Raw genomic sequence first — 27,140 nt, forward strand, 5'->3', positions numbered from 1 at the left:
GAAACCGTATCTTCATAGGATATTGGAGTAAATCTTTTTCACGTGGGCATTGGCCAATCAGATGATAAGATCATTGCACAATATGTTTATTTTATTTCGTACTTGCACAAAGGACAAAAAAAACTAGGGTGCTGCCGTGTGTTAGGGCAAGCTTTTGCTACCAATTCAAAATATGACTTCATATTTTGGATCGGGAGATTGTCACTCTTGTTATTATATTTCAAGTTTTTGTAGTATCTGGTTAATATCCTTATGGCATCAAACTCCTACTCATAGTCACAGGACTCACAACTTATATATATATATATATATATATATTCATATTCTCTTCTAATTTAACACTTAAAATCAGTGCTGGGCCTCTAATAATAATGTTCAGGATGTGGGTTCAAGTGTCCGTGGGGATATTCCTCATATATCGTTTTACAGTAGTTTTATGAGATTTTAGAATTCTTCTATAAAATGTTTATATCTATACCCAAACGAAATTTCATATTGTAAAAATAATAATAATAATAATTTACAGCCAAACTTAACTCAGCTTATTTGCTTAACCTAGAAGAACTATATTCAACATATTATCTCTTTAACAAAAATAAGCACTATACATGTTAATAGAAATGTTCCAATCAGAATGACAGACAGACAAAAAATACAGATTTCAATACAGTGTATTATGTCATTTAGTGTATTGGAATATATATATTTCTTATCTTATATTTTATTTTTGATTTTAATATAGTCAGGAATCCTTGATTTAAAAACTCACTCATATGTTAAATTTAATTTTGACGTTAATGGAGTAACAAGAGGTATTATAATTAAGGATGCATTTAATGTGATCTCTTATATCTAATATTGTAAGCGTAATTGCTAAGGCGTGCAATGACCATATGCATTTTATTTTTTGTTTCATTTTTTAACAATGTTCATATTGGTGCTACTTTATTCCTGTGTTGGGATTAACCGTAAGTTCGACAAAGGCATGCATATATATTAGATGCCTAGCGCAGGACGTACGGAAACTAAATCCCTTCATGCGCATGTCGCTATTGTCGGTATAATTCAAAAAATGTGCATGTGGCTGCATATACGAATGAACTAAATTTGTCTATCTTATTCCATAAGCATTAATCTCAGCTTAATTAACGTACGTGCAACTTACGTATAAATTTATATACTCATCTGATATGAGACTTTGCTTATTGCCGAAACTAGCACGTATGATCTGTTTTCGAGCCAAAACAATGACACTTAAATATATGCAATATATTAGTAATAGAATCAGTCAGATAATGTAAGACGTGTGCATTCATTTAATGTTACTATTAAATTGTCCGGTAATTGTAACATAATTTGTATGAGCCGGGACTCAATTAATTTCCTGATGCAATGCCCAAAGATGCACTTTTCACAGGGCAAATGTTAACAAATAGTTGTATGTGTACCTGGTGTTCCGCCGGTTCACATGTTACACTTTGGCAGCTTGAGTGAGCCCCGATAAGCACTGACTCCAATAAAAATGCAGCCAATTAGTACAAATATGTACCGTTTGGAACTTTTGAAAAAATAGCTAACGTTGTTTCTAGAATTGCACCTAGTAATTCAGGTATTGTTTATTGACTAATATGATTTGAGTTAGGGTTCGGATATGTAGTAATCACTCCGCGGTAGAACACTCTTTCATAATCATACGATTAAAATTATAACGTGTTTTTATTTATTTATTATTTTACGTGTGTAACTGTGATTCACATTTTATTTTAGAACCACTTTAATGTAGCCATGACCTTTGAGTTATTGATCACAACTTTTAGGTTGAAAAGCCACACCACCACAAAAATTATTAATGCTAGTCAGATCAATCAAGTGAAACAATCTAATAATAAGAAGAAAATGGCATTCTTAATTTACGAGTAACATCATTTTTCTTCTTTTATTAGAAGCTGCAGGGTTGGGCAAAAGCCTAAATAATCTTTTTTTCCATTGTATCTTTCTTATCTCTTAGAATTTAAATTTAGATTGTCAACTATATAAAATTACTAAAAAAATCATTTCGACAAATGTCGGTGGACTTTTTTTTTTCTTTTTTTGGAATTCAATTATAATATGAATAGAAATTAAATCTCCTTCTCATAATGTGGAATTCTCTGCAAGGTTCAGGCGTGCAGGATCCTAGCAATCCCATTTGAGCTCGGATTCAGGCCTGTATATGTGGCTTCAAAACTCAATTGATCTTTGTCCAATTTCAGAGATGACACTTCAAACATAGAATTTTCTTTGGGTCAGGATCAAGCCTATTTTGTGTCCCAGAAAATTAACTAGTCCGGGATGAAATATTTCCCGTTCCTTTATTCATTATTCGGGCCATCTGTAACCCGAAACATTGCCATCCTTACTCTCACAAATAGGAGCAGGATTTAAGCCGGAAATCTCTTACACAGAGTTTTACTTGTTAAACCAATTAACACTCACAATAAATAGTAGTACTATTAAATCATGTTGAATCCCAAATTTACATTTAATATTGCACCTTAATTATTTGGTATACGAATTTCTTTCAAATGATGTTAAAGGTTTGCTATTTAAAAGAGTTTTCTTCTTCTTCTTCTTATTTATTATTACTTAGGAAATTATTTCTGCACCACCTCTCTTTTATCACATGTATGTCTAAACATTATAAGATTTTGACATAGTCTTTACACCAATTTTATCTCTAAACTTATATCAATCAACTACTTTAACACTATAATATGACTATTTTACCCTTAAATGAATTAAAAGACTATTTTATTCTATAAAATTTTAAAAACTAAAAAAATTATAATTACAAGAATACCCCTGAATATTAAAACAAATAAATCTCAAAATTCCAAAATGTTAATTTTTTATAATTATAATTTCATTCAAAAACTTTCATGTTAATTTTTGTAATTATAATTTTATTTAATTTTAATAATTAAATTAAAAATAAGAAAGTTTACAAAAATTAACATGAAGAGAAAAACTCTCTATAATTATTGTAAACTTCCTTATTAAAATTCAAAAACTTCCCTTATTACTTTTTGGTTAGGTTGCATGCATGCATTTTCAATTCGTTGATATTTATGTTGTATGTGGATGTGACTTATTGTTGTATTAGTTGTTTGCACGATAAATGATAAGAGAATATCAAGTTATCAATTGTTATGTTACTTTTTAACATTTCAGATTAAACTTGGGAGGAATAATACTACTTCATATTTGGTTGGACTTGTTGAACATGTGACATATTTCTCTCAAAGAATTTATTTGATTATTAGTTATTATGCTAACCTCAACAAATTGAAGTGAAACACCAGCTTAAAAAAGCCTTGCCTACTTGATCACTATCATTTTCATTCTTTATTAGAAACGAATTATGGGTTAGATGTGTGAAGGGCTATATAATCCTAGCAGCCTAGCTCAGGTGGCATCTAGATTTAATAACTATTTCCACAGCTTTAAAACTCTCTTCTTTAGCACTTTTCTGATGCTGCAGATATAACCTAGAAATGTCTCATGACCTACCAAACTTTTAAAATATAAATCAAGTTTGTCAGTATGTACCAAGCCGAAAATATCTACCACCAAATAAGGAACGAAAAATGAAAAATTATGTCTGCACCACCTCTCTTTTGTAATACGTACATTTAACTACAAAAGATTTTTGACATGTCTTACGCATCCCCTATTTTTTTTAATTTATATCAATCAATTACTTTACCACTAACACTTTTACAATCTATTAGAGAATCTAAATAAAATAATTATTTCATCCTTAAATGTATTAGCTATTGTACTCTTTAAAACTTTGAAAAACAACAACATTTATAATTACATAAGAAGCAGGACTGTATATAAACAAGTAAGTCAATTGAATGGTCTTTTATTTTTATTTTTTATGTTGTAAATAATGGGTTTTCTATTAATACATTTAAGGGTTAAATAATCATTTTGTTTAGATTTTTTAACAAATTTTAATGTTGTTATTGGTAAAATAGTTGATTGATACAAATTTAAAAATATAGTTGTGTATAGAATAAGCTAGAACTTGTGTAGAGATTGATTTGTTTCAAAGCTTAATAAGATCAATGCACTACCCAAGATCTTTGTCAAGATTAGCTCAAGTTGCACACAAATTTGAAGATGAATCTAACCAATTCAAGGACTGACTAAATTAACAAAAACAACTCAAGCACCTAATTGAGAATAAAAAAATGAAATTAGATCACAAGCTTAATATCAGAGAACACACAAGATAACATGATTAAGTCTTTTACAAGACCTATATCCATCGGCGGAACCACCAAAGCTAATTTATTGATTGATTCAATAAAGAAAATACAAGAACTCAAAGCTAAATTATAGAGCTCAAGAACAAGCTTTCTCTCTCTCAAATCTCTCACAAGAATTCTCTAGAATCCCCCTAGTATAAGTTCAAAAGCTCAGCTTTATACAACAACAACATAACGACCTTGAAACCCAAATTGCTCAACCTTTCAACACATCGCAAAACTACTATAGTAAGAAATGTTGAATATTGATCTTAGATCAAAAGCAACTTATTCAATAATTTCTAACCAAAAAAAATTGGTAATTTTTTTAAACTTTATTTATTCTATACTTTTCTTCATTTTGGTGACAACTTTTAAAAGTTAGTGGAAAGTTTTTTAAAGTGACTTATAGATAAAGCTTAGAATTTTATTATAATAATGTATTTCCCCATAAAACCTATTTATGCTTTGGTTACTTTCTCTTTTAATTCATATTCATGTCTTGTATTATGAGTTTGATATGGATTATAAAGTTAATCAAATTTTAATTAATTTATGGGGTAATTATCCTTTTAATATGCCAAATTTGGCTAAATAACATACCACTGCATAAATTATTGAACTGTAACACGTTCACCACAATAACTTAAAAAAAAATTGTTTACTACATTTACATCACTTTTATTAATTAACTTATAAAATACCAATATTGCCCCCAGTGAATAACTCCTTAAATTATATAAAAAGGAAAAAAAAATACAATATCCAAAACAACCCCAAATGTTTGAAAATTTGACAAATAACCCTTAACATAATTAAAATATATGCTCCAAAGATTTTAGATTTTCACTACTCACCCCAAAAATTTGAAATCCTGAATTTGGCTATGAAATCATAAAATTAAAAAATTTTAACAAAATTTACAAACCTTAAAAGCGAAAACATATCCACAACCCCATTTTGAAGAAGAACCCCTGACCACTCTTCATCGCATGCAATAGCTGCATAATCGTGCCATTGCACACGGAACCCCAACTTGGTCTCCTCACCTACAAAGGCCCCATCCATATGCTGCCATTCGTGGCAACTTCAATGACATTGTGCCAATGCGTGCAGCAACTCCAACACCCTACCTCTGCGCACAACAACATCATCCATCACGCTACCGAGCGCTAGTGATCCTTAACCTCTCACCACCTCATTAAAGGTTGGCGATTTTAGATCAATTTGAATTAGTGTTAGGGTTTGTGAATTTGATTTAAGGTTAGGGTTCGTGAATTTCAACAATTTTTCAATACTTTTCTCCTTTACTTTATTGTACTATATGTTGATGATAATAATAATAATAATAGTTCTTAATTTTTTATCCTTTATGGTTACATTTAGAAATTTGGGTTTAATTTGATGAAAAAATTACTTTCCAATGTGACATCATGTTAGAGTATTGGAAGTGACAGAAATATAGTACATTGTTGTTTTTAAAATGTAATTGTAGTGAAGTGTTATACTTCAATTAGTAATTCATATAATAGTTTGTTATTTTGCAACACTTGAAATCATAAAGAAAAATAAGCCTAATTTATTTTTTATTTTGCTTTGTATTAGAATACACACACATATATGTATGTATGCATGTATGTATGTATTATCACTGCAGACGTTCTAAAATTTTAATCAATTTATATAATATATATGACTATTTAATTGGTCATTATTATAGACCGCCCCACAATACTCTAATCCTGAAATATAACCAAACTATATATAAACTCTATTTTTTAAGACCACAAAACTCTCAACAATACATGTTACTGAATAGCTAAATGTTCGTTGAACTAAAACTAATTATTTATTAAGTATACTAGAAGAAGATTATTTTTTATTATGGCTATAGAAGCTTGGAAATTGAGCAAATCACATGCCTGCATTCTAGTCAGTCTCTCATTTAACTTTCTCTTCGAAAAACCAGCAAATAAGTTAATAATTCTCTCTCTTTTTTTTTTTAATAAAAAAGATAACAAATGTAACAAAAAAGGCTGCCTAATTTTTACATCGGCATAACCAAATAAAGTTGATGCATCTCTACCTTTTTGTTATTTTGTTATTTGTTCTTTTTTTCTTTTTCTTTTGATTAGAATTTTAGATGGGGTTGATAATTGACAGTTGCAACTCCCAAACAACCAGCTGCATGCCAGAAGCAAGAAACAGAGAACAAAGCCTTTTTCTTTTTTCCTTTTCTTTTTCTTTTTCTTTTCCTGGGGTTGCGTGCACAATTGCCTGTTTTAGAAACCTTAATTGAAACAAAATAAATTAATAAATAAACAAGAACTTTCAAAGATTCTAAGATGTGTTTGTAGTAAGTGTTTCTTACCAAAATTTATCATAATTTTTGGTTAAATTTTTATTAGTTATCTATTGATGACTTCATATGTATTTGCTAAGGTATGTAATATGATGAGTGATGATACAGCCATAAACTCTTGTACAAACTGATGTGTCATTAATTCATTGGTTGAATGAAAATATAAAATAATAGAAATAAATCGTGTGTGCCAAGAGATATTTAATTTAACCAATGAATTAACGTCACATCAGTTTGTACAAGAGTTTGTAACTATATCATTACTCATAATATGATAGCGCAAATTATGAGAGAATAACAGTTGATAATGCGCTAAATAATTCATAAAATCAAATCATCGGCAGAATTTTATTGCTAGAAGAAGTGAACTCTTGAGCCTGAAAAGATTATGAACACCACACATCTATCAAGTGTATGATCCAAGAGTTCAATTAGGGTTCAGGAATCATGACGTCACTTAATGCAACAATTAATTAGAAGACTCCATTGTTGAATTAATAGGACCAAGAAGCAATAGAATTGTACCTAACACCCCAATATTTAAATTAAGCCAGTTGGATGAATTAACAGCCTGATTAATACACCATTTCGCAACGTTTCAAAAGGGAAATGTCATCAATCAATCAATTTTGAGCTTCTAATCTCAAGGAAATATTTTCAAACAAAAACCCCTACTCCGATTGCAACAGATCAACCTACAAAAAAGGCACTTGAAGAATTTCTAACGTCAATCACATTATAATTGTGATGCGATTTAATTTACATTTAAGAAAGTGTGTCAAATTCAAATATACAGGAAAATTTCAACCACCAATGATTGGTTAACTCAATATGGGTAGCCTCAACTTGATTTGTATTTTATTCAAGGCTACAATTTAAACAAAAACAGAAAATAAATAAAAAATTTATTTGCCAACGTGGCGATCGTGCAAGCTTATAGTTGCCACATAGAGTAAATAACATTTGTCAATTGTAGAAAGGCCTTTAAACAACTCTTTTTTCCGAAAATTAAAAATAAAAAAAGGACAAAAACCGCCCTCGGTTTTGTTAACAACACGTGTCAGTGATCTATTCGATTAACACTGCTCACAATTCCACTAGTTCAACACTCACCCCACGAATCTGGGGCGCTCTGAGACTACGAGGAAACTGTTCTCCCGCACTCGCGCGTGCAGATTCGACGCACTCGCTCTCCCACGCTTACATCTGTCCATCTGAATCTTTGCTTATGGCTCACAGCTTGACCCGATCTCTCGATTCTCCAAGGCTCCCCAGCGCGATAACAATAGATTCGCTTGGACAACTGTCGCACGCAACGAGCGAGTAAAACGATTATTTTAATGAGCCCGCGATTAGAGAAAAACAAATCCACTAAGCTGTTTTCGGGCTCCCAAAACCGGGTTTGTTACCTTAAATAAGAGAATTTTACATCGTACTGCGTCTTTAAAAACCACTTCCATAAAAATTTTCCATAATCGAACATCTCTCCAAAAAAATCGCTTTTTATTTTCTTACTTCATAGTCTATATAGCTCCGAACAAGTAAGTTGAATTTTTTTTTTCTTTTGTCTCTTTTTTTTGTGGTTATTTTTCTATTTTTAGTTTCTTTTATATAAGTATATATAATCATACCATAGTGATCCGTTTATTATTCGTTTCATTTCATTATACGTAAGTGTTACATTTTTTTCTACCTAGTTTTACTATGAAATTGTATCGTGTTAATTTTTGTAGTATTTAGAAAAAAAATTAATTTATCGCGATAATTGTATTGTTCATCAAGTTTTGACTTTTGAATATCAGTAATAACGGTGCTGTGATTAATTTTGTTTGATCTAAGGAGCGAGATGGGTCGTGGGAAAATAGTGATCAGAAGGATTGATAATTCGACGAGCAGGCAAGTGACTTTTTCGAAGAGGAGAAATGGGTTGTTGAAGAAGGCGAAAGAGCTCTCGATTCTCTGCGATGCTGAAGTTGGGCTAATTATCTTCTCTAGCACTTCCAAGCTTTATGAGTATTCAAGCTCTAGGTAATTACATCTTCTTCTTCATCATCACTTCTACTTTCCTTTCTCTAAATAATTAATATTAATCTATGCTTCTCTTTATTGTTGATTTTTTTGTTTTAATTCGCACTTGTTATTATTTTATATTAAAAAAATTATCTGCCATCTATACATAGCCTTTCTTTCTTTCTTTTTCTTTTTTCCCGAAGATATTTATACTTCATCAATGATTTTTCGTTCGGATGATATTATTATTGCTAGTATATGTGTACATACAGGATCGAACGAGTTAGTGTTTTTTGTTGCATTTGGCTTACGTAAAATATATACGCCTTTGTTGTTCATGCTTTTTTTTTTTTTTTTACCAGCAAGGAAATACTAATGTTTGATCTTCATGCTATAAGCACAAAGCTTAAATTCTGTAACATATTTGTCGATAGATTCATGTACATCATAGTCTACTTTTCGGATGTGCGTGTGTATTACATAATTTAAGAAAAGAAAATAAGCGATACTAAAAATGATCTGTTTGGCAAAATTAAATGTATGACTTAAGAGCTTAATCAAGTCGTTAAAGTGCTTATCAAATGGGTCTCTCTCTCTCTCTCTCTCTCCATTTGTCTTCTTTTCTTTTTTACGTTTTCTGAGAGAAATTAATTAGTCAGCAGGCAGTACTGAAGGCGCAGAGTTTGCATGTGGTGCTGAGGCATTGTTTAAACACTGCATATAGCGCTGATAAAACTTTAGCGATTGAATTAAAAGCTCTATGTTTTTCCATGCATCGTTGAGGCAAATCTGGCGGTTTCATCAAGTCGTTGTGTCAGTGATTTCTTCTCTATATCTTTGAAACTTGTAGCTGAAAGATTTGAGCCTTTTTTAAGTTTGTAATCTTCCTATCTGTGCGATGATACGTATGTGTGCTAAGATAGTTATGTCGGAGACTCCTACACAAGATGGAATGTCGTAATACGTGACTTTTGTTCTTGTGATAATGGTTATTGATATTTTAACTTGATGCGAATGTGTTAAAAAGATTTTATGAATGTTGTATTGGTCTTTAGTTCTTGAAATATTTACATGCGACAATGGTTTTGATAATCTTGCCAGATTTACAATTTTGGTTCTTATCATATATTTATCCCCAAATAATCTTGATTTCTATCGTATGTGCATTTGGCATTGGTCATGACTCAGAATATTTAGTTTGAAGAAAAGTATTTGACTACTAGGTGGCACATCTTCCACTAAAATTCTCACCATCTTTTCATCTCGATCGTGAAAAGAGTCAAGACACAGAAGATTAAAAATTAGTGAAAAAGTGCATTGCACCAAGGGTTTTTTTGTTTTTTCCCCCCCCCCCCCCCCCCCCCCCGGGAAATTTATCAATGATGTTGGTGATTAAAATAACGAAGTATATATTTGACATAATATATACTATTGAGTAGTTGTATTAAAATTCCGGAAAGAAACAGATATTATAGGTTTCCATTAATCTAGGTTTATCTAATTTTTAGTGATCTTCATTTGATAGGTTTCTATTAATCTAGATGTATCTAATTTTAAGTAGTCTTCATTTTATAAAATATTCAGGTAGTTGTTTCTTTAGTCTTTAGATTTTATACTGCTTTTTGAAAGGTAGAGTTATTATGTTCCCTTAATTAGCCTGCTCTTTCAACTAGTATATATCATTGTGTTGTAGGATATCTCAACTACACATTCAATTTGTCAATTCCTTCTTTAGTAGGGCTTGGAACTTTTAAAGGTGCTTAAAACTCTTACCACAACTAACAAGCAGTACTCCACAAGTAACTGGAGAAAAGTGGTGGGAAAAGAATGTAACTTGGAGCTGAGAAATGAGCTTATATATGTATATCCATCAAATAGTTAATGCACTACATTTCAGATGTGACATTTAGTTACCCATATGGACCTAGTCTCTTTTTTGTGTGTCATTTTAATTTGTTTCAATGATTGAGTGATCTTATCGAGAAAGAAAATTTCTTGCAAGAGTCTAAGAACTTGTATTTGATTATTTGTTTGCGTCATGCTTGTGCTACTTGAGATTGGATCATTTAGAGATCATGATTTAAAAAAAAAGAAAAAAAAAAGATTGTGTTATACACAAGTTTGCATCACTACCTTTACAACTATTCACATTCATTCTCATGGAAATGAACATATTAATTTATCTGTATGAACTTGCATTAATGATTAGTCGATCGGTCACTTCTTCGTTTCTTATCTAACCTGCTGTGAAATGCTTCAGTTACATGCAAAATTATGTGAATGCAAAGAATTATAAATACAATATAATTGGCTCCTTTTTGGCAGGATGACATCTGTAATTGAACGCTACAACAAACTGAAACAGGAAAATCAGCAGCTGCTAAACCCTGCTGCAGAAGTCACGGTAAGTGCCAACTCTCACAACTCTAATTCAAGTGAATTATTTCTCCTGTATCAATTGAAAAATAATTATCTGATATTAGTTTTATGGGTTACTAGGAGGATATATCGTCAGTTAGTAACTGATATTATTCCATACACAAGCGTCCTTATTATATTAAAACAGTCCGGCTTTTAGGAGTACCATTCGCAACTGGTGCAGGGGCGAACCTGGGAGCTTTGATCAGCCGGACTAATCTATATATTCGTTATAATATTTATGTGAATGTTGATGCATATAAAAAGCTAACGAATACATATATCGAACAACGTGATATTAAAATTTTCAGCAAATTATATATGTTAAATAAAGGAATGATAACAAATGTAAAACATAAGTTTATAATATAAATTAGTAAAATTATACCATAAAAGAATTATTTTTGTATATTTTTGTTTTACTAATAGAGAAGATGAAATATTTATATTTGATAAAAAAAAATAGCAAGTATGACTGTGATAAAAATAAACCATGAAATTATGAAAATGTTGCAAATTGCTACTATATGTCATTTTTGTAACTTTCTAATACTACAGATGATAGTAAAATATATTAGCATACTTTTCTTTCAATTAAATTAAACCATAACAATTTTTTATAATAAGTTAAAATAGTAATAATTATATTTTAGCCCCTAATAATTCCAATTTATTCAATACATATATATTTTAATTATTTCATAAAGTAAGTCTCTAGCTCCCAATTGAAAAAGGATATAGAGTTGAATTGGGACAAACTTGAAAATAAAATTAAAAATTATTAAATTACATGAAAAATTAGAAAAAAAAAATCAATTGGTATTAATCAGTTTTTCCCAAACTAGATTGATTTTTGCCGCTGCCTAGGAGGTTAGCTTTATGACCTATGCTGATATGAGCTATGGTGAGTTTTTAAAGATTTTTTGTCATGAATTTATTATAGTGTATGATTAATATTTTAATTGCTTATGCATTATTATCCTATAACTATCAATCACAACCTTGTATATTTTATTCCGCACAAGATCAAACTAGCTTGGAGTCATGATTGTTATAGTTCATTTAGCTATGTATATCCACACTCTATTCCATTGTTTTCCTCATATATATTTCACTCTCTTATGCTCCGCGAAGCTAGGTTTTTGGAAGAATGGACACAATCTATTGAACATGCAATTATATGACGACTTTTTCATAATGGAAGAGATCAAGGATACTCAGAAAAAATGCCACAAAAAAAAAAAAAAAAATAGAACTTGGCATATCCTATGAATAAATTTGATGTAAATAAATCTCTTGTGAGCTACCAATTCATCAAGTGTCAATAAAAACATTGGTAAAGTTTCGATAGTGCCACGTGAACAATTAATAGAAAAAGTACAGAATATCATAATCCACTTGCTAACAAAATATGGTATTCTTTAAACCCTCAGATTGTTCTTATAATAACGTGGATTGATGAGAGGTAAAGCTTATTACGGCTTTGTGCTTAGATGTATATTTTTGTTTTATTAATAAAAGCTTCTCTCATACTATCGTTCATATTAAAGGATAAAAATAGTTAAAATCCGTCGAAAACAGTTTTAGTACATCTTAGAAATTCACTCACATTTTAGCGCTTTTTAAGAATATGCTTAGGAAATTAAAAAATAATAATAATTATTATTATTTATCACATTAACTTGCTAATGCTTTTTGATGCATTAGTTAGGACAAACCAGAAAAAGGTGCGCCTGAGCTACTCTTGTAGTTGTGGTTTTGGTAGAGCTGTACCCTAATGTTATGTTTATGATTAAGATGCTACCGGTTTTACTAGGGGAGTGGAATCACTTGTCCTCTAAGTAAGCAGCAAGTGCAAGTGAAAGTGCCTGTTTGCCAACTACTTTTTGCTGTATACATTCGAAATTAGGCAAAAGCACGACATATAAACAAACCCTAAATGCCAGACTCAGAGAAATGCAAGACAAGCTACAATGTATAACCTTTATTGGGTTGGATCTATGAAAAATGAAAACCCCGTTCCCTTCTGGCCAGTAGTATGGAGTCAACTTGGGATTATTATGCTTGCTTAGTTTATGCCAGATGTTAAATCAAAGGGGAAGGATAGTGATTCACCCCAAATCCAAGGGAAGAGGAGCGATCTTCATTGGTTCTACAAGGAAGAGTAGTCTCGCTTCCAATGAGCATAATGATCCAGGGGAGGTAGAAGCTATGGCCTACGCTTTTTGGGGTTATGATGATCTTACTTGATTCTAGGAGAAAGATGATTATAACAGTCAAGTGACTTTCAACATGGATTGGTAGAGGTATGTTCGATACTGAAACGGTCTGGTTTTTCAATTCATAGCTACTTTAGAGTACAAGCAAAAGTGAGAGTTTGATTCTATTTCGTATTGCTGTTCTAAGGGATAAAAGCTCTCACTGTTAAGAAAAGTTGTCAAGTGTTAAAAGAAACGACAGAAGCCATGAAATAAAGAATTAGTTATAGTTTACGGAGTTCATAGAATCTAAGTATTTACCAAACACTTTAACAACGAAAAATTTCGTTGTTAAATTGCCTAAAAGCAGCTAAAACAAATGGACCCTTTATCAATCTATTTCGTAGCTGTGCTGAAGCAAAGCGATTACAAACACACTCTAAAGTCTAAATTCTCTATAATTAATCATGAAGATTCTGGAATATTAACCAAGTTGTTTGTTGTTTGAGGGTGTAACAAAATTTTGCAGAGAGACAGATACAACAGACTCTGCTTCTGTGACTCATCTTTAGATCAAATAGATCTGAAAAAGATGATGTAGCTCTCTGGAGGTATACAGTTTTGATGAGCCCCAGACAAGGACTTGGCAGCAGGCTTCGTTTCTTTAGCTTTCAAGTTAATGAACGAACACTCGCTGAAGATATTGGGTTAAAGCTAATACCCTAAGCTAGCACATAAAGAGGAAGCGATATTTGGGAAGCTGCTATTGATTAGTACAGTAGCTTCCACCATGAGGACCAGTAGATGACTTGCTATAGAGGCCAGAGGATTAGCTCTGGCTTGTATCAATCTGTACTCCTTCAGCTCCAATTACAGAGCTCAGAGGGTTAGCTCAGGCTTAATGTAATAAGCCTGGGAACAATTCTCTGCCAAGGTGTTAAAAGATATTAAAAGATAGCGTCAATCTCACTCGTTCTCGAGTTTGATGCTCATGGTGTTCGTTCAATGCAACGGAATGAGAAGCATTTTTCAAATTTATGATCCTGACTGCTTGAAGGTTGTGTTCAAGTAAGCGCTGAACCAAGATCGCCAAAGCTTAAAACCTGTAGTTGCGAGCTTATGTTGCTGAAGCAACTGAAAATCTGTTGCACAGAAAAGAAGAGGGGGTAAAAGAAAAAAAGGCATGATTAACAAAAATTTAGAATAGTAAGAAGTACCAAAGATTAAGTCCGAGAACAATAGGACTTGGATCTTGTGTTTGGATAACCATCACCCATCAATGTGATTCCATGAACCATCAACATCAAGCATGAATCTTATAGAAAGCCAACAGACAAGCACTTCAAGGAGCCTGCCTGAAGCTCCCAAGATCGCCAAAGCTTAAACTGAAAACCTGAAAACCTGTCACACAGAAGAGGGGAGGAGGGGGGGAGCTTGATTAGCAAAAATTTGGAATAGTAACAAGTATCAGAGATCAAGGCTCAGAACAAAATGACTTGGTTCTTGTGTTTGGGTAACCATCACCATCAGCATGAATCTCATAGAAAGCCAACAGACAAGCACTTCAGGGAGCCTGCCTGAAGCTCCTATAACTTCCTAACCAAAGAAGCCTAGAGAACCTACAGAATACACCAAACACTTTTGTACGGACACTTCGTGATATTCAAGTCAACTGCCAAAATCATATGGATACACAATGTAAGCCTGAAATAACTTGATTGTGTAACCAAATTCCTTCATACATCAAATATTTACCAAATGCTCATCCTTTCTATAAGAGGAACAACAGAATCTTTGTCAAATATATGGACCAATTATGGTGAAAAAAAAAGAACATTAACCCATATTCTATAAGACTACCCACCAATTATTTTGACCTTCCATGCAACATGCTACCCAGATTTTGAGCTTCCCTCTGCATTTTCTTCCAGATGATCAATTGAGTGCATGATCTCTGCAAAGGGCACGAATATTACATTCATATTCTCAAAATTAGTAGCCTAAACGAATTAATTTTTGACAATTTTAGTGCCATCCTCAACATGTGAGAACTGAGGTCATCAATTACAACATCCTAGCTAACTTCAATAAAGTTTACTGATAGTTGTTTATTACTCATTCTGCAGGTTCTCACATGTTGTTATCCATTGCAACTACTTGTCAACTGCACTCTTTCCTACAATCATTTCAAAGATAGGTAGTCATCGTCAGCAATTGAACCTACTTCTATGGATAATTTCTAAACTAATCATCAATGACCTCTACTCGAAACATTATAAAATTCCCTGCACCACTTTCATTGTCAACAAGGATTCTAGTACTATGAGAGAATTTCACATATTCATGCTCATTTTCCAAGCTAAACAGTAAAAGATCCACCAGTCAATTTGTTCAAATAAACCCGAGTTCCCCCTTTCCCCTCTGACGTGGCTTATGGTCAAATTTGCGTCACTCTACCAAATGTTTCAGTGACATGATACGTCACTTCAACATGACTCAGATTAGCATCATAACAAGAACTTATACATAATGAATGTCAGGTTGCCAATTCAATTTGAGAAGAGATATACTTGACTCCCTAGAATAGTGTCATGTAAATAGTGACTAACATCAACTTTCTTCTTCTAGCCATAAAGGATTAGAGAAAACTTAATATATAACTAGCAGTTGCATTATTAAGCTGATTAACTAGTAACATTTTTAATCACATTATAAGCCTTTCAACATGTGAAAATATTCAACCAATAGGCCTTTGGCCTCATAGGAGAGCACTAGCTCTCACAATGTGTGAGAGCAAGTGCTCAAACTCCCATAAAAGCAATTACATGGGGTTTAATTTCCTTCCCATGGAATCCATAATTGAGTAGATGCAATCTTCTTCCTTACAAAATGTAGGTGGTAAACTTGTAAAAAAATGTAAGAGGAGTAGGCGACCTTCGAATATTAGTGAAGATTAAAAACTGGGTAGTGAGGGTTAAAATCTGGGTCGTGAGAATTAAAATCTGGGTAATGTTTCATAAGAATAATGTAAACTTGTAAACTACTAATAAAGCGAAACAAAAAGAAAGGAGAGGAGGAAAACGAGGTGAATACGTGTGGGGGAAAATAATGCGAAAAGAAGGGAAAAGAAAGGGGGAAAACAAGACGAACATATAAGGAAAAGAAAGGGGGGGAAACAAGGTGATTATGTGTTGGGAAAAAAATGAACCCCCAAACTAAAAGAAGTTATCAATCACATATAGTTAACCTAAGTCACGAATCAACTACTACACACGCATATTTAGTATAAATGTAGTAGTTTAGCAGATGTCAATTATAAATAGTCTACCATCAATCACATAATAGTTAGCCTAAGCCAAGAATCAACTACTACACACACATATTTAGTATAAGTGTAGTAGTTTAGTAGATGTCAATTATTAATAGTCTAACACTCGGCTCATAAGAAAGCATGCACACCAGCATATATCTTCATGAACAAGTCAAACAACATAAAGAAAGAAACAAGTCGACGAACTACATAAAAAGAAGAAACATTTGGTAGTGAAAAATGGCAACTAGATATTGTCACCTACAAAGAAATAATGTATTAAAGTTTTTAACATGCTTATTGCCCTTACATGCAAGCTTTCGATTTAGGTTAAGAGACAAATTAATGAGGTATCAAAGCCAGTTTCGACAAAAGGGTTTGGCTTCGACACCCCCATGTAATTGCCTTTGTATTTGTTATTGTCCTTTGTCTCCACCTAGGTTTTGTCCACAAGACAACTAGCTCCGTCAACTTACACGTGACGAGGCCTATCAAAATGCATAATATTATTGTCATTCGACTCTTCCATGTGATTGTGTTTGTATTTGCTTTTAACTTTTGTCCCTCTGTGAAACCATTTGGTAACATCTTGCCCATGAAAGAGACCATTAAACCGCTTAAATTATGCTGAGCTTTACCTACTAGCCTATGCTTGTAAGTTCAGCAATAACTTGGCAACCATCTCCATCAAAATAACTTTAATGTAATGGTAGCAAATTCTAGCTCAATACTTAATGCGAGTGGTGGAGCAACTAAACTTTTGCTTCTTGCTTCCATGGAAAATAAGAAAGTCCCTTATGATACATAATACTAAAATAATGAACAAGTAGTTCATGATATCACTTGCGCAATCCATATAAGAAGAAGCTTGAGCTCAAAAGAAGGGGAAAAAAAAGATATATTTCAAATTTTATATGTCTTAAAAGATATCACAAAATACAATGAATAGCAATATAATTGATGTCCATAAGAGGAGTAACAAACTAGCTCAAACTAGCTCAAACTGTGGCTATGTAGTAAAAAATCTATTAACTTGGCCCTTTAAATAACGTTTGTTGCTTGCTTGGATTGAGAAACCAGGTTGCCATTGAAATTGAGCCACCCAAATCCTAGAAAAAGTTGAAAACATTTAGGATGTTTCGTCTCTGCAATGGCTATAGCTAACCATTCAATATCGAAATGCTATCAAAACCATCTCAAATAATAATTTATACATCATAGGGAAATGAAGTATGACCATAAGACTCACAGAATTGATATTAAATGTTAACAATTCCATTAATTTAGTTGTCTACCTATGTATTGCACCCCCCTTAGATAATTTGTAACAAGCTAAAGAAATGAGACAAAGTCCAAAAATCTTTGTTTCTCTTAAAGGGCATGCTAATTGCAAAATATCACCATGAGATAATGAGCGTTGTATTGAAATCGTTAATGCCACTTTCATTTCCATAGACTTCCAATCATTGATACACTAATATCACAATAAAACTAAAATATGTTCGAACCTAGCTTCTAGCACATTCATTTTATTTCATTTATTTAATAAACTTCTTGAAATTCTTTTCTCATACTGTGTCAATGTTAGTATCTCCTTTTCATTTAATATTTTCATTTTTCCTTTGTAGTTTTGGCAAAGGGAGGCAGCAAATTTAAGTCAACAACTACGATACTTGCAAGAAAGCCACAGGTGAATCATGTTCCACTCAAATTTTAGAGAGAGAGAGAGAGAGTTCCAAACCTCTAATTAGGACTACCTAAGCCCTCATGAATGCCTAAAGTAGTGACGCCATCCTCAGAGAGAGAAAGAGAGAGAGATAGAGAGAGAATCCAAATAGCTTATCAAACCTCTAATTAGGACTACCTAAGTCCTCATGAATGCCTAAAGTAGTGACACCATCCTTACTACCTTTCTTAAGAATCGGTTAGCCATTGGATCAATCTAATGAATCTTGTTTCATTTTCCTTCATGTAATAAATGTTTGCTAATGTTATAAAAAAAAATGTCCCCTGCATCTATTTCACAAAAGACAGCCATTCTATTTCACAAAAGACACCCATTCTAGTTGAGAACTGAAGGCTAAATGTTGAATGGAAATGATTAGAAAAGCTGTTGAAATTTCTAGGAAAATTGGAGTATAATCCCATGAAGTTTGTTTGTGACTTTTAGTCATGATAATGGGCTTGCTTGGTAGTTTATCCATAGTACCCATATTCACACAACACATCACATGGCAGCTATTGAGGAAGCCAATAATGATATATATTGTACTAGGTCTGATTTTAGAGAGACCTCATTTTCAAGAGATAGATGGGGAATGACTGTTTAATCCAGTTTTAGGGAATCAGCAGGGAAGAATCATTTAAGAGAGAGATGAAGAGAGATATAGACAAGAATGTTATCAAAACAGGGTTTCAAGATCGAAAATCAACAAGTAGGGCTGACTATTCCTCGTTCTATTTTTAAATGCCGAACACGTACTCTTAGTTTTTTGTTTTCTTAGAGGACAGCTGGTCCACTATCTATTTTAAATCTTCAGCATAAATATATTTTTGAGTTTCTTATCAAAAACAATATATAGAACTTTTGACAAGTACTCTCAGCCTAGTAGGAAAAGAACCACGTAAGTATATTTAGACTTCAACAGAACAATTCTAGACCTTTTTGCAACTTCACCAAAATTCTAAAATATAGGCATTCTAATATCCAGCACTATTAATTTACAGTTATCGCTTCTATGTTATAATGCCAATAGGTAAAGTAAAAACCAAAGAGATGGTTCTCTGAATATGGACTTAGAGATGATACATGGAACTAGTTAAACCGAATGAATTATACCGGCAACCAACACTAACCACCAACAAACCGCTAATATGATCAATAGACAGCGTGATTATTTAAGTTAAAATGTGTAGTAATCATCATTTAGATGAACTAATCGGACTAGAGTTTTATAGTTATTTGCTAATAGCATACAAGAACTTCTGCTTTGACCTAAGCAGGCAACTGATGGGAGAAGAACTATCGGGTTTGAATGTCAAAGACCTACAGAATCTGGAAAACCAACTGGAAATGAGTTTGAAAGGAGTCCGTCTGAAAAAGGTAAAATGACCTTATCACTGGTGCAATCTCCATGCTATAGTAATCAAGATCATTCTTTTATATGTAGTATTCGGGAAAAAACTAATGCAGTTGTTCGTTTACTTTTTTGCAGGACCAAGTTTTAACTGATGAGATCAAAGAACTTAACCGCAAGGTTTCCCTCAAAGACTGACCGTAATTTGTGGTGATTTTCATTAAGTGATCATTCCATGTTGAATAACTGGCACTCATTGCTTTCCTTGCAGGGTAATCTCCTTCATCAAGAGAACCTCGAACTCCATAAGAAGGTAAACCTCATCAACCAAGAAAATAGAGAACTGAAAAAGAAGGTATTTGTCCACACAATCCTACATACATATTAAAAAAAATATCTTACACCAATATTTCATAAATAAGTCTTTCAGTACCTAACGAAACCCCCTACCTGAAACCTAAGGCCTGTCATGAGCACAATTGATACCACTAAGACTCAAAACCTGAGAAAAACATTATATAATCTGTAAAAGTGAATATTTCTTTTATGGCTAAGCTGACGTTTCTGGGTCAGGTTTACGAAGGAAGAAATGTAAATGCAGCAAATAGCATTTCCCAGCCTACATACACTATCAGCAATGGGTATGATATGCACCCGCCACTCCATCTCCAGTTAAGCCAGCCCCAGCCCCAAAAGAATGATACACCAGCAAAACCAATGCAACTGGGGTAAGGTTTTCCCATGGTACTTTTAAGACACTCATATAACTTATAACTAATAGGCATATTGATATACTTCTATCTTGAATATGTTTCTTCAATATTTGCAACAGCTTATAGCTGCATTAGCAAAGAAGTTTAATGACTGCGAATGCATATTAGCAAGTACTTCCACCAACAGCTGGCCCGACAATTCAAAAGTCAAATTTGATCAGTGAGCTTCTGAACTTCAGCTACTAGTTATACATTCAGCTTCAGATGAACAGATTTGGTATGAAATATTTTATGAAACAAACTCTATAATTAAGTAGGATGGTCTCGCAAACCAGCAATCGATGTAAATCTATGCAATAATGGGAAAGCATGTGTCCGGTCTTCCTCTAATTGTTATCAAAGGGTGTGGTGATTCAAATTGAACTCCTGCTATGTGTTTAATGAGGAGCAATCAGTTTTCAAGCAAAAGCTTATCAGATTGATTACTGCCTACAGTTCTTGTATTAGCATAGATTCTTTATCCAATAAGAAGTTTATAAGAAGAGAAAACAGGACAGACACCCAAAAGAGGGAAAAAAATGAGAAAAAAATGGAGAAACGTTATGTCTCAATGTCATTGCAAATGTAAAATATCTATGAAGTAAAACAAATCCAAAAACAACGCAGTTCAGGAGAAGGTCACCATTCAGAGACCAATGGATTTTTGCTTCTTTACCCAGTAAGGCAATGACTAAAGTTACATTTTTTATTATGATGAATTAAATAAAAATATATATAAAACCAAAATAACAGTTCCAAGAGAAACAGTAAATTGACACTGTTGAGATGAGAATGAATAGCTAACTACACGTGCAAACTTTCATTTTGTCCATATCAAGAAGAACACGTGCAACATCTAAATTACGAAAGTTTATAAAGTAACACCACGAGAATTCATAATAAAATAATGTACTGCTCCATTTTACATAGGCCTCTTATCATATTTATTTTTGTAATTCATAACAAAAAAGGCAAAAAATATGATATAAGAGTAAAACAGGTCCTTAAATTGGATTTTGTTTTAGGGGTTTATATAGTGATTATTTAGGACATGGATACCTTCAAAACACGAAGGAAAAAAGAAATGAAAATATAAAGGAGGATAGACAATGAAGCCCAAAATATAAGGAGATAAATATTGTTAAATAACTGCTACCTAAACCCAACCTCACATATCTACAACTGCAAACATGAAAAAAAATCATTATAATTTTTTTAAAAAAAATTCAGAAACAGAAACAAAAGTGACTAGGTAAAACTTATCTTAATGCAATATTAAGTGACCACTAAATGCAAAAACTTAAGCTCTAACAAATGTACAAAGTTAAAGCTTCCTCTTCGAATATCCAATCAATACACAGTGTTCTGCAAAAAAAAATTCAGCTCTAACAAATATGACAAGTTAAAGCTTGATTCTCCCATTTTCATCTAATACATTTAAACACATTTTCACTGCATTTTGATGTTTGAACTTTACAAAAAGCATTCAAGTATAGAATTAAGTGATAACAGTTTATTTAAAACAACCAATAAATTTAGAGTTTTAATCAAGTGAAAATAAATTATAGGAAGAAGGCGGTAGTTTAAAGCTAGAGCAAGCGGAAAAAGACCCCCCGGGGGGGGGGGGGGGGGGGAGAGAGCACAATAACACACGAAAGGCATTCATATTGGGCTTGTACATCTTAAGAATTGTCACCAATAATTTAATTGAGAGGTGTTTGAAGTGACTACTAGTTTGATAGCGAAACCTGTTCACTTTCTTTTACACTTTTCAAACCAGGTGCAGCTTTGCCCAAGCCATTCAGCACCAAATCATTTACTTAAATAAAATTAATAAACCTCTTATCTTGAAAAGACAAAATTATGTATATTTTAAGCTAGGCACATTATCAAAGCAAATAAACTAATATTCCCATAACTACAACTTTCAAAATGTTCAATTTAGAATTTTATTTTCTATTTATTAAATATATTTGTTGTATCTTTACCAGGAACAATTTGGATATTGCAAGCAAACCAATGAGCTTTCACCCAAGACATGATGGCAACTTGATGCTAATCAAGATAACACTTACTGGGCAACAAAGACTTGAGGAGTACATTTTCTTCAAAATAGCATCCATTTATTGTTCATTTAATTAATCTATTTTGTTATAATGTCAGATGTTGTCACTCTTTTACCGTCATAAATATAATGCAGTTTTATCATCAACAGGAAAAATATGGTACCTACTACATCCAAGTTAATATGGACTAACAACAAAGTATATTTTGGCTCAGTTGATTTTTCCCTTTAGCTAAGATTTGAAGTGTAACTCCACAATATTACTCTTTCCAAGAATTTAAATTCTCCAATCCATAAGACCCAAGCTATGAATATCCTCCAGAACTTCCACTACAGTAGGCACAGATCGAGCTGGATTTGGTTTTGGGGATCTCTAAGAACCCAACCCAAGGTCACCAGGTTGGCTTAACTTCAAGTCTTCAACCCAAACAACCTTAAAGTCAAGACCCAAACTGGTAAAAACTAATCCAACAAGGCTCATGTTAGTCTAAATGAGCCATCAGGTTGAAATAAATGTTCAGTGTACAGCATGCATTTCTCCATTAATTCTGGCTGGTCCATTATCTACATATTCTGTGATTTTATTAAGTTTCCATCGAATTGACTAATGTGTATGAGGCTCTCTTTACCAACATCACGAAAACTCACTCCTTAGTCTACATAGTCTGTGGATTACATAAGAGAACCCCTTCCCTCTCCCTTCTCCTGTCCCTCTGATAATTTTTTTTTTTAAAAAAAAAAAGTTCAATTTTCATATTAAAAATATTGAATTCTAGCTACTTTCTCCTTTTGATAACTTTCAAACTATATACATTGAAACATCTTAGACCAATAAAGAAACCACTCAGATGCCCAAGTTTTAACAAACGGCATATTGGACCTAAGTTTCCTTCTGATGCAGCATTAATGTCTCAGTAGACGATCAAGGCTGCAAGTATACATAAACCTAAGAAAGTTGGCCAGAAGCAGAAACTCTACTATGAATCTGTGAATTTGTGAATGAGCACAATGTCAGCTAAATCTAGTAACATGACATGCTGCAAGATTGAACATCTATACTTTTTTTGCAGTCCTACACTAGTACACCGTTTCTTTCTCACACTGCTCGTTGAATGTAAACTGGAATGTAGCCTAAACTTCTTAACTACTTATTAAACTTAAAACATGGTTTTGCAATTTAAATATAAAATGAAACAACCACAAAGAGTAGTGCTCAGGTGCAGATGTTCTCATAAAAAATTCATCCGGACGGAGAGAAAAGACCAAAAAAAAATGAACTCTCATACACTAAAAGACAAAAAAAAAAAGCCCATTAGAATCAGTGTTTTTCTTGTTTGTTAGCTCTGTCTGTATTTTAAATTCATCTAGATGTTGGCAGTCCGTATTTTAAATTCATCTAGACATTGGCACCTAAGCACCAATCCACCCATAAAATCCTACAATATCCATTGAATTTGTCACTACTTATCCATTTTTCACTTCTTTCACATAATTTATTCCATGTAGATATAAAGTACTAAAAAAGTGCCAAAACCATAGCCAATACCAAGAATCAAAACCTTTTTTTTTTAATATCCCTTTTCCTTTTGAAATGTTTTACCGCCTTGCATAGACGTAAAACCAAATCTAATAAAGTGTCTGATATAAGAGTGAGGGGGCAGGGAAAAAAATGATAAAACAATAAAAACAAAAACCAACCAGAAAGGGCTACCAAGAGAATTTTACTAACAAACCGTAAAGAGCACAGACATTGGTAACATTTGTCTTATTAATTTCTTCACTCCTCTCAACAAATATCAACAGCATCAGCTTTAAATCGTAGAATTATTAAAAGGTTCAGTTTGCAGTATACCATCTAGAAAAACAGTACCAAACTGAAAGAACTATCATTCAAATTTACATGCATCCAGTGGCAGAGGGAAGGGCAGCGAGGCCGGATATGGGATTTTGGAAATTCTATGTTTTCATACAGTAATTTTATAATTGAATCCGTTTTTGTTACCTAATTTAACATAATTTTATGTTAAAGTTACGTTCAATTTGTCTCGGATCCTTCTAATGTGAATTTCTAGATCAAAGGAAATCTTAGGAATAAAATTTAGGAAATCTCAGGAATAAATTAGTTCTTTTGTAAATTGTAGGTAGCGTTTGTTGGTTTGCTGGCAAAATTTCTTGTTGGTTCGAATGCAAAAATTCGATCAAATTTTTAATGCTTAAAGAAAAAATTTATTAGGCATTTCCTATATTTCTTAGATTTCGATATTTCTTTCTAAAATTATCAAATACTTTTGATTTATAATATGTACAATATTTCTAACTTCTAAATATCAATCTCTTGCAATTCTCACTGTAAACTATATTGATGGGTTAGCTACGTAGACCGTAATGGACAGCACTGAAAGAAAACATTTATCAAGACTACCAATTCATTTCTACTCGCTAATGCCTAATAGGAACTTAGATCGTGTTCTTTCCTGAGTCTGCATTGTATATTTAGCTTTGGCTCTATTATTGTCTTTTATCAGTTTATCTTTTATCAGTTTGTATTTTATATATAATATTTAGTATGACAGATAAGGTTCTTGTCACCACATGATATAATTCTTTTTAATAATTTTCAAATTTATTAGAAGAAAAAAAACAACACTTGCAAATACTTTACAAAAGAAATTAGCCAAACCCTAAAAAATTCCTGAGTACACTCCTGTCAACATCCGTCGCCTAAATCTTCAACCGCCCATGGGGACTACCTCCTCACTGGAAAAACTACATTCTTGCTTTGGGCATCTTCCCCACCCAACCAACCCTTTCCTCAGCTGATACCGGTATGCCTATGTTGGGCTATTCTCTAGCTTACTTGAAATTTTTAATGATAATCACTAGCTAATTGACAAAAGAATTAGCATCAGAAGCACTGCTACTGGATTTACTAGTTGCATGGCAATTCTAACAGCCTCATTCTATCAAAATGAAAGACTAATGTACCGCTCACCGGTTGCCTCTTAAAATAAACTGTTAATCTTATTGGATGTATTCGAGCAAATAACTCACAAAAACATCGGCTTTCAGCCATTATTAAGCACATTAGAGGTAACTCCAATTAAAATAAAGCTATAAATGAATTAGACAATTCAATTCTGAAGAATTTCGCCATCAAACAAGCATTCAAAAAATTGAATAAATAAAACATGAAGAGAATGAAAATAAACTTACACTTATACATACATAGCCTGGAACTACAGAAAGAAAGAATCTAAGCAGACGAGTTGTTTAAAATATTCTTCGTCAACAATTCAGCTACAGGCGAGACGAAAGCTCCACAATAACTAAATTCATGAAACGGCACCGCATAAAAATTCACGAAAAAATAAATAAAAAATAAAACTGGAGACAAGTGGGAGAACAAACCTGAGAAATTACACTGCAACGCAACGAAGCAAAACAAATCGACGCGAAATGATTCTTCACATTCTCGTACGAACGAGAATATGATGAAAAGAACTACAAGGAGATCAGAAAAGGAACGGAGAATTTTCAGAAAAAGAAGGCATTTCGTTTTAGAGAAAAATCAGAAAGAATGCTCGCGAATGGAGCGCAGAGTTTTTCATTTTATAAAAAAATCGTCGTGTGTAGAGAGAGAAGAAAATATCTGAGGCTACATTCGGATTTTAATATTGAAGAAGGGCAGGGATTGTCTGTGATTGGTCTACAAAAGCATCAAGGTCTACAAAAGCATCAAGTTGGACAGATGTCAAGCTTGGATGAACCGTACATAGATACCCGAATCCACCAAATTGATTTTTAAACCCCTTTCTTTAGTCCCATTTTTGTGTTAAGGTGTGTGATTTAAAAATTGTATAATTGATATAAAAAAATATAGTTATAAAAAAATCAATTATATGTGGTAAATATAATTTTGAGATAATAATTTTTATAAAATAGTAAGATATGATAGAGGTAAAATCAATTTAACTTTCATATCACAACACCAAATACTTACAAATATTGTATTTGTACAATTGTAACTTTTAAACCACAGATGTTAAATATATTACTAAGTAATGCTTTAGTAATTTTATAAAGTCTATCAAATTTATATGAATAGTTTGTAACGGAATAATGTATTATTTAACATATTATTCATTAGAATTATGAAATTATTTTTGAATTAATAGTATAAAAAATCAACTATTACTAATATATTTGTGAAATGTATGATTCAACATGTAAACCTTATTTTTCTAATATCGTAAGCATACTATCACTCATGTTCATGTTGATACGTAAAAGTATTAAGGGTGGGCACGGTTCGGTTCAGTTCGGTTCGGATCGAAATTAATTAGAACTGATTTAAATCAGTTATTTTATAAAAAGAACTGAATAAGAATCGAACTCAATAAGAACTGAACTCAAACAGATCTTTTCGGTTCGGTTCAGTTTTTTCAGTTCTGGACCTATTGGGCCTACTTTGAAATTTCAAATTTTTAGCCCATTGGGCCTCATGAATGTAATAATTTTTTTCAATAATTAATTCATCCTAATTTTATTACAAATATTAACAATAAATACAAAATATTCAAAATACATTTTATCCCTAATATCTTACTAACTACTAACAAGATACTCACAAAATATGAAATATTAAAATTTCAA

The 27,140-nt window shown here is 32.4% G+C and overlaps 1 protein-coding gene and 1 long non-coding RNA gene across 6 annotated transcripts; one reads left to right on the forward strand and one right to left on the reverse strand.

Moving 5' to 3' along the window:
* Positions 1-8,503: 8,503 nt before the first annotated feature.
* On the forward strand, positions 8,504-22,679 carry LOC18034541 (MADS-box transcription factor 27). 3 transcript variants are annotated; one of them, XM_024178940.1, is made up of 7 exons: positions 8,504-8,685; positions 10,993-11,071; positions 18,222-18,283; positions 19,597-19,696; positions 19,809-19,850; positions 19,942-20,025; positions 20,244-22,679. In XM_024178940.1, the coding sequence occupies exons 1-7, from the start codon at positions 8,504-8,506 to the stop codon at positions 20,400-20,402; spliced, it is 708 nt and encodes a 235-aa protein (XP_024034708.1). In that variant the 3' UTR covers positions 20,403-22,679. The 3 variants fall into 3 exon arrangements, with proteins under 3 accessions (XP_024034708.1, XP_024034709.1, XP_024034710.1); XM_024178941.1 differs by having other exon boundaries at positions 19,942-19,983; XM_024178942.1 differs by lacking the exon at positions 19,809-19,850 and having other exon boundaries at positions 19,942-20,342.
* Positions 13,545-26,128, reverse strand: LOC18034186. 3 transcript variants are annotated; one of them, XR_002904254.1, is made up of 5 exons: positions 25,896-26,128; positions 25,701-25,813; positions 15,399-15,459; positions 15,148-15,237; positions 13,545-14,684 (listed from the first exon to the last, which is right to left on the reverse strand). It is a non-coding gene; the product is annotated as an uncharacterized LOC18034186 (long non-coding RNA). The 3 variants fall into 3 exon arrangements; XR_002904252.1 differs by lacking the exon at positions 15,399-15,459; XR_002904253.1 differs by lacking the exons at positions 15,148-15,237; positions 15,399-15,459.
* Between the last annotated feature and the right edge of the window lie 1,012 nt (positions 26,129-27,140).

The sequence above is a fragment of the Citrus clementina genome, unplaced genomic scaffold (genome assembly GCF_000493195.1).
Source record: "Citrus clementina cultivar Clemenules unplaced genomic scaffold, Citrus_clementina_v1.0 scaffold_8, whole genome shotgun sequence".
Classification (NCBI taxonomy): Eukaryota; Viridiplantae; Streptophyta; class Magnoliopsida; order Sapindales; family Rutaceae; genus Citrus; species Citrus x clementina.